This window comes from Paramacrobiotus metropolitanus, unplaced genomic scaffold (genome assembly GCF_019649055.1).
Source record: "Paramacrobiotus metropolitanus isolate TYO unplaced genomic scaffold, Prichtersi_v1.0 Parri_scaffold0000002, whole genome shotgun sequence".
NCBI lineage: Eukaryota > Metazoa > Tardigrada > Eutardigrada > Parachela > Macrobiotidae > Paramacrobiotus > Paramacrobiotus metropolitanus.
In genome coordinates this window covers 1,095,852-1,109,020 of record NW_026570222.1, presented here as the reverse complement: position 1 = coordinate 1,109,020, position 13,169 = coordinate 1,095,852, and the positions used below count along the sequence as shown (strand labels likewise).

General features: G+C 41.7%; 3 protein-coding genes across 6 annotated transcripts; 1 reads left to right on the top strand and 2 right to left on the bottom strand.

Moving 5' to 3' along the window:
- Positions 1 to 1,412: 1,412 nt before the first annotated feature.
- On the bottom strand, positions 1,413 to 3,435 carry LOC129586853 (tetraspanin-11-like). The gene is made up of 7 exons (XM_055480321.1): positions 3,209 to 3,435; positions 2,903 to 3,035; positions 2,630 to 2,821; positions 2,492 to 2,566; positions 2,150 to 2,432; positions 2,003 to 2,085; positions 1,413 to 1,915 (listed from the first exon to the last, which is right to left on the bottom strand). The coding sequence occupies exons 2-7, from the start codon at positions 3,020 to 3,022 to the stop codon at positions 1,823 to 1,825; spliced, it is 846 nt and encodes a 281-aa protein (XP_055336296.1). The 5' UTR covers positions 3,023 to 3,035; positions 3,209 to 3,435; the 3' UTR covers positions 1,413 to 1,822.
- Positions 3,436 to 3,611: 176 nt separating this feature from the next.
- On the top strand, positions 3,612 to 10,800 carry LOC129582288 (PAN2-PAN3 deadenylation complex catalytic subunit Pan2-like). The gene is made up of 16 exons (XM_055473785.1): positions 3,612 to 3,854; positions 4,258 to 4,726; positions 4,822 to 4,991; positions 5,870 to 6,587; positions 7,027 to 7,175; positions 7,227 to 7,364; positions 7,480 to 7,690; positions 8,036 to 8,339; positions 8,398 to 8,498; positions 8,576 to 8,811; positions 8,897 to 9,167; positions 9,229 to 9,319; positions 9,405 to 9,709; positions 9,798 to 9,977; positions 10,094 to 10,226; positions 10,355 to 10,800. Exons 2-16 carry the CDS (start codon positions 4,577 to 4,579, stop codon positions 10,504 to 10,506), a joined length of 3,309 nt encoding a protein of 1,102 aa, XP_055329760.1. The 5' UTR covers positions 3,612 to 3,854; positions 4,258 to 4,576; the 3' UTR covers positions 10,507 to 10,800.
- Positions 10,671 to 13,093, bottom strand: LOC129582297 (uncharacterized). Of its 4 annotated transcripts, none has more exons than XM_055473796.1 (4): positions 12,559 to 13,093; positions 12,172 to 12,415; positions 11,787 to 11,903; positions 10,671 to 11,434 (listed from the first exon to the last, which is right to left on the bottom strand). In XM_055473796.1, the coding sequence occupies exons 1-4, from the start codon at positions 12,808 to 12,810 to the stop codon at positions 10,893 to 10,895; spliced, it is 1,155 nt and encodes a 384-aa protein (XP_055329771.1). In that variant the 5' UTR covers positions 12,811 to 13,093; the 3' UTR covers positions 10,671 to 10,892. The 4 variants fall into 4 exon arrangements, with proteins under 4 accessions (XP_055329771.1, XP_055329788.1, XP_055329780.1 ...); XM_055473813.1 differs by having other exon boundaries at positions 12,631 to 13,091; XM_055473805.1 differs by having other exon boundaries at positions 12,172 to 12,418; positions 12,631 to 13,090.
- Positions 13,094 to 13,169: the final 76 nt, after the last annotated feature.

Here is a 13,169-nt window from a genome sequence, read left to right as displayed (position 1 = left end):
CCTGCAGAATGTCTCCCCATGTTGTTGAAGATTCTATAGCGACATGCAGCTGTAACATCGGGAAATTAAAAACCATCGGTGGGCGCCATGTCGTATTATGAGGTTGCCAATGGTACAAAGAAGTACACGATTAGCTAACGACTCTCCGGACGGGATCGTCGTAACCACTATCCCTGCCTTGCTCAGTGAGTATAGCAGCTCTTGTCTCAATCGTTACAACGGATCACGGGAAATGTGCGGAATCTGGTAGGTTCAGGAACACGAAGATCAGGAATCCCTAAGCGATTGTGCTGAAGAATTCTCCTAACTTCCGGTCGTCACATATGCGGGTCGGACGAAGTACGAGCATACCGTGTTTACCGCTATAATCCGATACAAATTACGAACGTCGATAATCACAGAAGATGCTTTACTCCGCTAACACAATCATATGCACAACACAAGGAAAGTTAAAAGCAAGTAGTCGTCAGATCAGAAATCCAAGACTGAATTCCAATCCCTATCGATATTAGTAAAATCTCAGACTTAAATAGACTCAGAAGTAAAACATCAGATACACCGCTAAGCCATGAATATAACGAATCACAGAACTGATCGGTGCTGATATCCGTGTTGTACTTGCAGGTGAAGGCGGACAGTCAGTGGATGTACGGTGGAATCCCTCGTACGTACTCCTCCACACGTCAAGCGTATGAAATGTAATAATATATAGTGCTTACAGTTTCGTATGTAAAATGGAAGACTGCTAAATATTATGGGAAAAGTCATATTAATTACCAGCACTGTCTGCAATTATAAGTACTTACGTTGCAACGGGTAAGGAAAGACGGCCACAAAATAAGAAATTGCTTGGCTAAAGAATATTAATATCTGTAGCTAAAAGAAAATCGTAAAAATGTATCCAAGAATTATTTTCACCAGATTCAAAAGCCTTGCAAATTTGCATTTTACAGCTGCTGTCCTAAATTTACTTTTCCACGCTCCCCAAAGTTTATTCTTCCAAATGGCGATCTACTTATAACTACTGTTACTAATAGTGTAATAACATTGATGATTGGGGAATTAGAAAACGCCCACGCATTAAAAACTGTTCGGTCTCCAGATTACGTACAGTGATGTAATTCGGCATTTTCTTAATTTCATTTTCATAAAGAATATTAATTTGTTCGCTTTCAAATTAGTACCAGCTGGGTTATCCCGGTTACTAAGTCCGCACCTACTTGGACTCAAATACTGTAGTTGTTTAGTTTTCAAGATCGGGCATCAGACTGTATCTCACTGATCACTGTTATTAGTCCAAGTATTGGGAGAAATAGGTAGTCAGACATATATCGTAGCCTACATCAAAGGAAGCCAGTAGAGTAGTACAAATTTCAGAATCCAATCAATACAACACGAAAACAAATTGCAGGATGTTTTGACAATTTTCTTCCTAAAAACTCCAATAATAACTTCGAAAAAAAACCATCAGACAAACATGCTTCAAAACTCAAATCAAAACCGCTTAGATAAAAGTAAAACGACACCGGAAAAACGGCGAGTAAAAAATAAAACAGATCCACAACATAGAGATTCGAAAAGCACCATTCACCAGTTCACCACTGTAAAAAACTAAAATCATAAAAGATCCATAGGAATTTGGCAGCAATCGGAATGAGAAATGGAATGCACCATAAAGACGAAACAAAAGATTCATACCGAGCACAGACTACAGCAACAATTTTCGGATACTGATGGCAGTAGCAAGCAAGCATCACGCGCCAAGGCGTTAAGGCATACGGGAACAAAATGTTTGAGCGAATTGTTTCCTCCAGAATCCAAATTAACCAGCTCTCGTGTAATCATAACGCAGAATCGGCTCTTTTGGCTTTTTCAAGCGCGCAACAAGACAACAAGATAGCACGGCTCCAAACAACTACGAAAAATAAGCGCGTCTGTGTGGTTTGTAAATTTTGGGGCGTACTGTAGTAGTTTGAACAACAGAAAGTCTGTGCGTGCGTACCTGCACGGCGCAAATGCCAATTCCCACTCCACCTATGATGTACAAGCGCTCCCGGAGAAAGGCAGCGAATGATGAAGTACATCCTAGAATAATTTTACAAAATTACCTACTATTTTAGTAATTCTGTTCTCTCTACACAACGAAAACCAAGACTTACATCGTAATAAATGTTGGACGGATGGCTACGAAATCCGCACGCAGTAGTTGTGTTCTTGCAGCAACTATCCGGCACCGGAATGTAATCCGCCAGTTTGTCATGTTGTCGATCCTCGGCATTACCCCAGTCACTGTTCTGCCAGTCCGAATAATCCGCAGAGCCACAGCAAGTAAAGCTTTTCTGCAAAGAATCCATGGAGTTGCTCATTGCAAGATCCGTTCCGTAATCTTTCGCAATGATTTCTTTTAAGCGATGGTTGAGATCGGACTTCATCTAAAATGTCGCAAAAAATCGGCGAGAGAACAACATGGATACTGGGAAAATTTGCTTACTTGTTCCGCGTATAGATAAGCCAAAACTCCTGCAGCCGCCTCCAATATGAAGATCAGAAGCAATAAGAGAATATACTGCAAAAGCCACAATTTTCAGGTTTGCGTTACAATCTTAAACCGAAGATAACGGCCACGTACAGCAACCATCCAGCTCTTGCGTAGTTTGCACAGCCCAACAAAACCAATCGCACTGGTAATAAGGACCAAACACCCAGCTCCAATGAGGAGATAAGCGGCCACAGCGTAGGTCGTCGAGAGAATGATCGGTGTGTAGTTATGTCGATCAACCACCGTCCATATTCCCACTCCCAACACTCCCAATCCCGCAATCTGTAACAGCAGCCAGCTCATGCCATGTTGTTCACAGAAATGCAAACCAGAAGCTTCCGCTTGTCGTCTACGTACACATACCAGAAAGAAAACGTTGAAGAATGTCAACACTTGTTTCAGAAAATCGATGCGTGATTCTCCGCTACGCATGTTGGATTCGCGGCGAAAATTACGGGTTGGTCCTGCAGAATGTCTCCCCATGTTGTTGAAGATTCTATAGCGACATGCAGCTTTTACAAATGCACGCTCTTCCACACTGCTCCCAGATAAAACCCAAATTAACAGGAAAACAGCAGAACAATAATAAGATAAACAATAAGATTAATAAGATTATAAGATAATAATAAGATTATAAGTGATAAGAATTAGTTGATGTACATTACTCACAGTCTAGAAGTCGAGGAAACTGCATAAATCGTACAGTAAAACTTGCGCTCTTGCTGTCTTGCAGCTTTTAATATTCACTCCAGGAGTAAGTCTAAAATCCGGTAAAACCGAAATAAATGTTTGGAATGCGTCAACAAATGTGTAATGATAAAAATTAAAAGTCTGTCCACTGCAAAGAAGTTGTATGCGACCTGATTTGTCCTGCTTTGTCGTGTTCTGTAGACTACTTTATACTGCAACAAAAAACAAATCAAAAAGACCGAATGGCAGACGGCATACGCATACGTAGGTGCCTGGAAATGGTCTATCGTACAGTCGCAGAGTCGCAGCGTACAAACTACAGTATACTGTGAGACGGTGGACGATTGGAAGTCTCCCTTGTTTTGGCACAATTCATATGGATTCTTGCCACTTGAACCGTCTGAATGAGTCGTCCTCTGTATTTGTTTTCGTTAAGTCGAGGATAGACGTTTATTCGCAGCCATTTACGATTTAAAATTTACTTACATTTTCTTGGTTAACCAGTTTTTTTGGGATCTAAATTTTGATTTTGAATCAGTGCGCAAATTTTTATTCATGATCTTCTAGATACTTTGGTGTGCGGAATGGTTGACTATGGTCTCTAAACACTTTTGGGATTTCCAACGTACGTACTTACTGTTGCAGCTACACTGCTACAGACTACAATTTCAAGAGCATTTCTAACTTGTGATTTGAATGATTTTGCCTCATAATGTAGAACTTCGGATGTCTATTACTAATAGTAATAACAGTAGTTTTTGGCGTACTTAATGTAAGGCAGTGCTTGAGCAGCTTTGAGGTTTAAGTATAAATTATTCAGATATTCCGTTATATAAATATCAGCGAATGACCTAACGTGTACCTTGATAAGTAGGTGACGCAGCCATTGCTACTTGCGATCCCTCATTTACTTGCATAATTCATGTTAAAAGTTTAACTGATCCGTTTGTGATGAAAACTGGCCTTTTGCGAAAGTTGATCTGAATTGTGTCCTGCCATGTAACCCCAGATTATCTTTTTTTCTGCAGCCAGGGCGCCTCTGGTGAAGCTATGGACGATGTTGCTATGCCAAAAACCACTGAGGATTACAGTTGCAGGCTGTGCTAGAAGGTCGCCCTGGTTGTTGTATACGCATCTCTAAACTAACCCAGCTCCATGTAGTCTTTTCAATCGCATCTTATATTAAAAAAATCGAAAAAAATTGTGTGGCTTTCTGTGTAACGTCTGGACCGATGTTCCATCATGGAATCCATCACGGAATCGATGTCTGCGTATTCCACACTTATTACGTAAAACATAAAACCCCGTTGTATTCTCCACTGACTGCTGCGCAGTTGACAGCACGAAATGAGCCTAGATGAAGGCATCGCGGAAGGAAATGCCACCATTTCCTACGTCCCGTATCGGACGCTTAATACGTTTGGTGATTCTGGAACTATCGGCACAATCGTGAAGTTTGACGACTATGAAGAGTTACTGTGGACGGCGTCGAAAGAGGTAATTTACTTCTACAGCTGACTTTGCCTTGGGCAACAACGCAAGATCAGAAGAGCGTCCGCTGTGGCCGTTATTAATTGCTGTGGTGCATTTAGGGACGAATCTCGTCTTATTGCGGTCCCTACTTGTCCAGATATACTACCTTCTCAACGCTATACGATGCAGAGCTCAAGGATATGTGCGTCACGGACCCTGGTATTCTTACACTGACATCATGCGGACTGAACCTGCACAAACGTGGAGGTGGCCTGCTTTATGCTACGGGGTGAATATCGTTAATGTATTTACATTTAAATACTACGAATCTGCAGTGCATACTTTACCATTGCCTGCCTTGACAAAAAATAGTGAATAGATACAAGGAGTTCTCTTATTGAAATTTGTGATAATTACAGAAAATGTTAGAATTTATGGCGGTTAATTATGAGTTATTCGATTACAGTCATTTACAGAAAGTAAGAAGTTGAAACCGATCCGCTTTGCATTTTATCAGAACTCACAGCACTGTTTAACAGCGAGAGCAGTTTGAGTTTACCGAGTTTCAAAGAAAATATTTTAGTCACGTGGTGTTGTTTTTCTAAATGTCGCTTGCGTTTCCACCGTACCTCCTTCGTGGTTCTGTTTGGATCTGAACTAAAATAGGCCACTTTACTGCAAAGAGTAGAATTTAGAGTTAGATCAGTGGAAATTGGTATTTAGAAAATCGACTAAGCTTTTCACTCAACATTCTGAGAAAGGTATTTTGGTTTTGTCTAGCTAAACAGTGCGCTTGATACCTTATAGTATTTTCAAAGTGAAACATTGTCGTGCGACGACCCAGCCGAGGTGTAATAGCTGTGTCATGAAGAAACGAACAAACGCGAGCAGAATTTATCGTGTCAACAACACGGTTGTGTGCTAAAACAGCCACCTCCATTGTACTTCCAGCATTTTTCAAACTGCTCAGCATGCTTTTTTATGCGATCAGGAATAAACAGGACTGTCATGCGTTTTTTTGCATTTGACCTCGACTGCACTAATCGCAGCTGGTGCAAATATCCTGTTTCTTTATCTGTTTTTGGATTAGTGATAATTTGAGGCCTATCAAATCACATGAGGGAAACAGAAAATCCTTTGACAATGTCCTGAAGGTGCACTTTACAGGCTATCTAGCCCGGGAGTTTTCTCTTCCTGCTTAGCCGTTTCCGCCGCCACAACTTGTTATCCGAATGGAAGCATTGTCATTGCCGGAAAGCATGGATCTGCCCGCAAGTTAAATTTGGAACGACCTGATTACATTGAGAATCTCCAGATTGCCGACATTGATACGGTATTTCTACGAGGATCCGAGCGGTATTTGTGTTTTGCGTCCAGCGGCGGCGACATCAGCATAGTCGACCTTCGTTCTAATCAAGCACGCCACCATCGCGCCATACCGGATAGTATGATATTGTGCGATGTAGATGTGTATGATTATTCGTTGTTTATGTGCGTACATGGAGTGGACAGCATCGACAACATTCTTCCAAGTTATTCGCTGAGCGTTTATGATTTGCGCGTCTGTAAGGCAACATCCCCGATCAATACCTGTCTTGCTCCCAGTTTAGTTCGTTTTATGCCAAAATCCTTTGGACAATACTGTGTGGCTGTGGACATGGAAGGCCGATTCCAGTTTATTAACAGTTTTGCCAGTGCGGAAGTATGCGAAGAGGTTCATCGACTGGGAAACTTTGCGGCTGCACCAGTCAGCATTGATTTTTCTAGCTCAGCGAATAGCTTTGTTATTGGCGACGCCGCTGGACTTGTGCACATATTCTCACGGGGAAATCCCTCCTCCCATCCGCAGTGGAATTCGCATTCGCGCCCTTGTGCAGTTCCAGAGGTATTGTACTAGTTTGACCAACGATGCTCTTAACATTTATAATTTAATACTGAAAACATAGTATATTATATAATTAAAACAAAAATTATTTCACGTATTTAAAATGTAAAATAATTCTTCTGTGGGCCAGACAAATTATTAACACATAGACACCAGTAAAATATTACTTGTTTTATCTGTCATACAGTGAACATGGTGTCGCCAAATACTGGTGAATTGCGCATAAAATAAGCACTGGTCAGCAGATGAGTTTAAGGTTTTACAGTACTAAATTTGTCTATCGTTACGATTTTACTTGTCCTTGATGTTAATTAATTATGACGAAAGGGTTGACTTTTCATACTTTTATAAGTCATACTTTTACCTTTTCATATGTTCGGAAGGAATAGAGTGTCGGGCAATTGTGTGTCGGGCACTTGTGATCAAAGTCTGTTTGCAGCTTTTGTACCATAACATCGGGCATACTGCGTCTGCGCATTATAGAAGTGATGGCCCTTCCGCTGGGACAAGTCATCCTCTTTTGCGAAGCCAAATAAATTCCCAAAGTTGGCCAACCACGTCAACAGCGGGTCTGGAATCACCACAAAAGTACTGTTACCAGAGTCGCTATTGACAGGTGTAACGAGTTTCATCTTTCAGGAGTGTTGCGCTGGAAGTGGCAGAGGGCCGTCCGGTGGGACTGCCAAAAGACTCACCTGTGCCGTTCACTCCGACCAATGGGTGCAAGGCCGATACGGTGTCAATGGGCCGCAGCCGGTCGCGGATGCCGCAGATCAGTGAGAATGACAGCAAAGTTATGTTATGCATTATGTGATCTAATTACCAATTTTCTTTTTTAGGGTAAAGAAGTTTATCGGAGCTTTTAAACATAAGCTTAATACGGTTTATGCAGCTGGAGGGAATTTAATTCCTCGAACCTGCCAGCCCTGGAACCGGAACTTCCTAGTTCTTACTGTAATGGTATACTGCAAGCTTTGTACAACATTGGCCCGCTGGCGGCGATCTTCCAGAATCATCACTGTTATAATGAGTTCTGCCTGTCATGTGAACTGGGATTTCTTTTCCATATGATGAATGTTGCTGGGTCAGAAGAGCCTTGCCAGGTATTTTATTGTCTCAGCCCGCCCTAGTAATACCGTTTGGGAGAAAGTGAGGTTCGAATGCGGGTGTGAAGGAGAAATGTATTTGCGTATTAATAATTATGAGGTGTCCTCTATGTAAATGTAGAAATGTGCATCTTGTGCATCTCTTATTGGTAAACCCTTTCTGATTCCGGGATTTGGTTTTCATTTCCCCAGTTATTTCATGGAAAATTACCGTCTTTCCTTTTACCTACCTGTATGCGCTTTTTAACTTTTTTTTATGTGTCCAATTATTTCATGGTTCCACCGTTCCATGAATATTTATCATGTAGAAAAAACAGTAGGATCAACTTTAAATATTTGCAGGCCAGTAATTTGTACCGTGTTATCCGTTCGATGGACAGTGCCGTTCATCGTGGGCTGGTCATTAGCGAAGTGGACGATCTCTCTGGTACGATGCCGCAGATTCTTCTACAACAGTGGATACAGTTCGTTTTGGAGCATACTCATAAGGAACTGATGCATGACGGTTACTATGCGAGTCAGGACTCCAGTATATCCCGGTTAGCTTCGGTGCGCGTCCTGGATACCATTACGCACACTTGTGGGCACATCTCACAAGAGCAAAGGACGCTTTTTACCTTGCCACTTCGCTATTTCGGAGCGCAGAGTAATTTTAATCTGTTTGTACTCAGTTTTAGCAATGTTAAATTTGTGTTCATTTCTAGATCATCGGGGTCAAGATTTGCACTATATCTTGCGGAATACGCTGAACGAATGTTCGGAGTGGGTTCTGCATTGCGATACTTGTGGATTTGAGAATGTTGCCGTAAGCTCTCTGGTTTCTTGCAAGCATACTAATATATGTCCACAATTAACGTACACTTATTGTCTGGCTTGTCATAGTGCTTTACACGCAACGTAACCTCGCTCCCAGAAATTTTTGTTTTCAACTTTCGACTGGACAACGAAAATAACGCTACAGCAATGAAACAGACTCTGGCCAATTGGACCATCCAGCAGCTGATAAAGAAAAAGGCCGAAAGTTCACCTTTAACGTTAAAAGATGTTAAGGCTTGCCGATACGGTGCTCAGTGTAATCGCATGGACTGCCTCTTCTTGCATCCTCGGGATATCGAAGCGTGAGCTCGTTTTGTTCGTTGTCACATAGATTTCATGATGAGTTAATTTCGTTTTTGGACAGATATTAATGAAAATGTATTGTAGAGAATGTTCGAAATCGGACCCGCCAACGTTCATCCCAACGTCCCTCTGGATGAACATCGGTAGTGATGGCAAAACGGAGGTGGTGAACACGCGACCATTAGGACGCCAAAAATGGACTGAGTACGAAGTGGCTGCCGTCACTTATATTGCTCGCTGCAAGGAAAAGGGAGATTCGCAAAGTTTTGTTAGCGCCATCAAAGTGAGGAATAGAAGTGGCGGAGCTGATCCCTGGCATTTCTTTGATGATCTGATAATAACACCGGTTTCTCAGGCAAATAACTGATTTTGTTTTTCTTTTAACGATAGATGGTAGTAATGTTTCAAATTTGCAGCGAGAAGCACTTCACTTTGATCTAAATTCCCGCATACCTTGTACGGTATTTTATGCTCGAGCGGACGTGCAGAAGAGATGGCCGACCACGGGTAGGGCGCATAATGTTTCCCGCGTTTTAGGCTGAATCGGTTGATTTGATGCTTTGAGTTTTTCTTTATAAATTGGGATCATCAGTGGATAATCCGATTACGCGAGATATCTTCCTGCGCTACTGCGAACAGAGTATACCGCCCGGTCATCACGAACCGAGCTCCATCATTCCTATTCAGGAGACAGAATGCTTTGGACCGAGCGATGTCGTAGCACTGGATGCAGAATTTGTTTCTCTCAGCGACGGCGAAGTGGAATTCCATGCGGATGGAACTAAGTCTATTATTAAGCCCTCTATGATGTCTCTGGGCCGGGTGACCGTCGTGCGGGGTCATGGAGTGCTGGCTGGTACACCCTTTATGGATGAATATGTTGTGGCTAGAGACAAGGTAAACAGGATGTCATATTTAGACACTTTTTGTAAAATCCGGGTACCTTGCAGTTTAACAACCCAGACCTGATTCTGTTTCGCGGTAGATCGTTGATCACCTGACGGAGTTTTCCGGTATCCAGCCGGGAGATCTGTGTGCTGATTTCTCCTCTAAACGGCTGCAAACGTTAAAATCTGTTTATGTGCGGCTGCGTTACCTCGTTGATCAGGGTGTGAGGTTTATCGGTCATGGATTAAACAACGACTTCAGAGTTATTAACATAAAGGTTGGCATTTACTTATATACGAGCAATTATTATATACTCGTTATTATTATATACAATTATATACTCGTATTTAGCAATGAGGTTTGTATATACTTAATTATTGTTGCGTTATTTAGGTGCCAAAAGATCAAATCATCGATACTGTTCAACTTTTCCGTTTACCGGATCAGAGGCTGATATCACTAAGGTTCCTAGCATGGTACTTTCTGGGTAGCCACATCCAGATTCATTCACATGATTCCATTGAAGGTAAATCTTACGCTTCTTGTGTTGGGGATGTCTTGTGTAAATTGTAGCCTCACATTTTAATTATTGCTAGTCGTATATATCAGTTTATCTTTCCTTTACTGTAATTTTTCGTGCGCTATCTCGAACAGATGCCCAATCCGCCTTATACCTGTACCAGAAATACGAGGCACTCACCAAAGATTCCTCCAAATCTGATGGCAGCACATTTGTTAAAGTGCTTACACAAATGTACGAAATCGGCAGATCTCTCCAGTGGAAAATTCCTGTTCCCGAATCATAGTTTTGACTGTAGTGGTCACCGATGTTTTATGCGGTACACTTCACCGTCTGCATGTTCTGCAACCGTGTTCAGTATTTTTTTATGTTCTATTCCGCATTTAAATTTTTTCCTTGTCTGTGTTTGTGGTTTTAATTACTTACGTTTTTAATTTTTTCACCTAAATGCGGTCTTCTTTATTCAGGTTTTATTCGTAAAAACTTTGTGATAAAAACTGATTTTAGACAAATGGCTACAACAGTGAGATCTGGCCAAACACTCGGGTATCGAAAGTTTTAAAAAAGAAAAACATTGTCACATATTTCGAAATTGTTGAAAACAAGCAAGCAACAACACTGCAATACCTACTGCTTACAATAGTAAAGCAGGAACAAAAAACACTGTAAATATCAAGCAACGGCATTCCAGCAGACATTTCCTTCAGCGTTCGGTTCGGTCCCATCATAACAAACGCACCGATACCCACCGGAAACATTAATACACTGGGCTAGCACTGGGCACACCGGTTTGCGAAATTTGCATTCATCCATATCCGTACACTCCGCAGAGCCATTAACCATTTCATATCCTGGTTTACAGGAACAACTATAACTTCCGGGAGTGTCCACACACAGAGCATTGCAACCACAGATTCCTCGGAAACGAGCGCACTCGTCGATGTTAGCGCAAACACGAATTCCATCGCCCTCGTAGCCGGCACGACAGCGGCATGTCCCGTTCGAACAAACAGCATTACGGTGGCATCGGTGAGGATAACAGCCGTCGGAAGGAGCCACCGGCAGCACTGGAACAGTTGCCAGATAACGTTGAAATACGGAGTAAGGAGCGGTCGTCGCTGTTGCGCGGGTCATTTTCGGGTCAATATCAAAACTGAATGCTGGCTGATTAGAAATATCCGGAGGAGCTTTGACCTTTCTCCCACCGGCTGGGGCTACAGTTGACATACAACTTATAAACAAATGCGGGATCAGACAAAAGGACCGAAAGCTCATGCACAAACACCGCAAACGTTCCTTTTTGAAACAAAAATTTTGCTGTAATAGATTTCAAAAATATCAAATGCAGTTATTAAGATGTGAAAGCTTTTCGATAGCACAATCATTTCGGAGAAGTATTTCAACGTTTCGCAAATGTGCATAACGTGCACTAACTACATCATAACCCGAGGGTTCCATCAAAAGGATTTGACAACATGTAATGTTAAAGCAATTTTAAAGTTATGTTAAATTAAATTGTTTTTATATGGAGAATAAAATTGTTTTGATTACTGTAAAATGACCAACCTCCTCTGCGTGTGACTTCCGGTGGAGTAGTGGAATAATCAGTTGTGAGAATGGTATACGGAATCGGCGATTGAACCACATCAGAGGAGTCGTTCTTGGATCCCATTGAATAAACCGCTAAAAAAATACTCAAATGCATTTACTTAACAAAAAACTTGTTAATCATTTGACACGATCAATCAACTCATGTGTCACGTTTACTGGGCGTTTACTCGTCATGGTCATCTCGTTAAAAAAAGCCAAGCTGTACCAGTATTTGACAATATTGCATTTGTTATATTGGACAACATCTAGAAACGGCTAAAGCATTAACTTATTTTATCAACGTCCACGCTTATTAGATTTTTCTAACACTGCGACGAACGGAAAACCGACTTGCACTTACAATAGCAAATCAGGGCCACAATAATAGCAATAAGGATCAGAAAGAAGAAGATGCAAAACGCCATACGCGGTCCACATCCGCAACATTTGTGCTGGTAATATCCGGGTCTGGGGAAGAGCGTATAGGTCCGTTTGTAGGCATTCGGTCCAAACCCGGTATTGCGACCAGCTGAGAAGAGATTCTTTTCTGGATCAGGACTCTGCCAGGCAAAATTAACAGCTGAACTGCGTCCACCTCCGTTTGACTGCTAATGTGAACATGCATCGTATAACGAGCATAAGTGCTGATTTTGAAAGGAAAATATACCTACTCAATTCAATTAGCACAAGCACCTACTCGTTAACTAAAGACCGAAGAAAAAAATATTGCTCATCGAGCTAAACTTACGTAAACGTTTTTTTGGTCAACAGTATATAACGAAGCTTCCCTGAACCAGCAAGAGTATCGCTTTGCACTTACTTCGTAAGCATACAGGATTTCGTCCAGGGTTTCCACCACGGTTGCCCCGGTAGGATTACTTGAACTGCGATTTGCACCAGTATTGTATTTTTGTGGGCGATCCCAAAATCGATGAAAATCACTTTCAAGAGCTTTTAAGAAGCTCGAATTGGAGCTAATTTTTCGCTGGCTTTTCGTCATGGTTTTCGGAAATAGTGCTCCTCAAGAACTGTACACCGATACTGCACGCGAATTTTAGCAGTGCATAATAAGAACATTAGGAGGGATTAAAAAGTCATGGCATAAATTAATTAAATATTTTATTCAATCCGGCGCCATAATCCCCATCCTTTATGTTGCAAATATTGCAAAAAATCAAATCGTTAACACGGAAACGACTGCGCAGACAGTAAATACACCCAGTAATAATCCAATAATTTCGGCGATGCTGCATGGTCAGAGCGGAAAAGAGGAGTACGTACCGGAGACGATGACCTCAGGATACCGCAGCACAATAGAATACGTGTACAGTTGTAAGTACTGTATGTTTAAAGCAATTT

Excerpts from the sequence above, each read along its gene's own strand:
- LOC129582297 (XM_055473796.1), bottom strand. The coding sequence starts at position 12,810 with ATGACGAAAAGCCAGCGAAAAATTAGCTCCAATTCGAGCTTCTTAAAA. Across the intron at positions 12,416-12,558 it reads TTGACCAAAAAAACGTTTAC|TCAAACGGAGGTGGACGCAG; the intron begins GTAAGTTTAGCT and ends TCACATTAGCAG. Across the intron at positions 11,435-11,786 it reads GGAAGTCACACGCAGAGGAG|CCCCAGCCGGTGGGAGAAAG; the intron begins GTTGGTCATTTT and ends TGTCAACTGTAG.
- LOC129586853 (XM_055480321.1), bottom strand. The coding sequence starts at position 3,022 with ATGGGGAGACATTCTGCAGGACCAACCCGTAATTTTCGCCGCGAATCC. Across the intron at positions 2,567-2,629 it reads GCAAGAGCTGGATGGTTGCT|TATATTCTCTTATTGCTTCT; the intron begins GTACGTGGCCGT and ends TGGCTTTTGCAG. Across the intron at positions 2,086-2,149 it reads TTATTACGATGTAAGTCTTG|GATGTACTTCATCATTCGCT; the intron begins GTTTTCGTTGTG and ends AAATTATTCTAG.
- LOC129582288 (XM_055473785.1), top strand. The coding sequence starts at position 4,577 with ATGAGCCTAGATGAAGGCATCGCGGAAGGAAATGCCACCATTTCCTAC. Across the intron at positions 6,588-7,026 it reads GCCCTTGTGCAGTTCCAGAG|CTTTTGTACCATAACATCGG; the intron begins GTATTGTACTAG and ends GTCTGTTTGCAG. Across the intron at positions 7,691-8,035 it reads GGTCAGAAGAGCCTTGCCAG|GCCAGTAATTTGTACCGTGT; the intron begins GTATTTTATTGT and ends AAATATTTGCAG.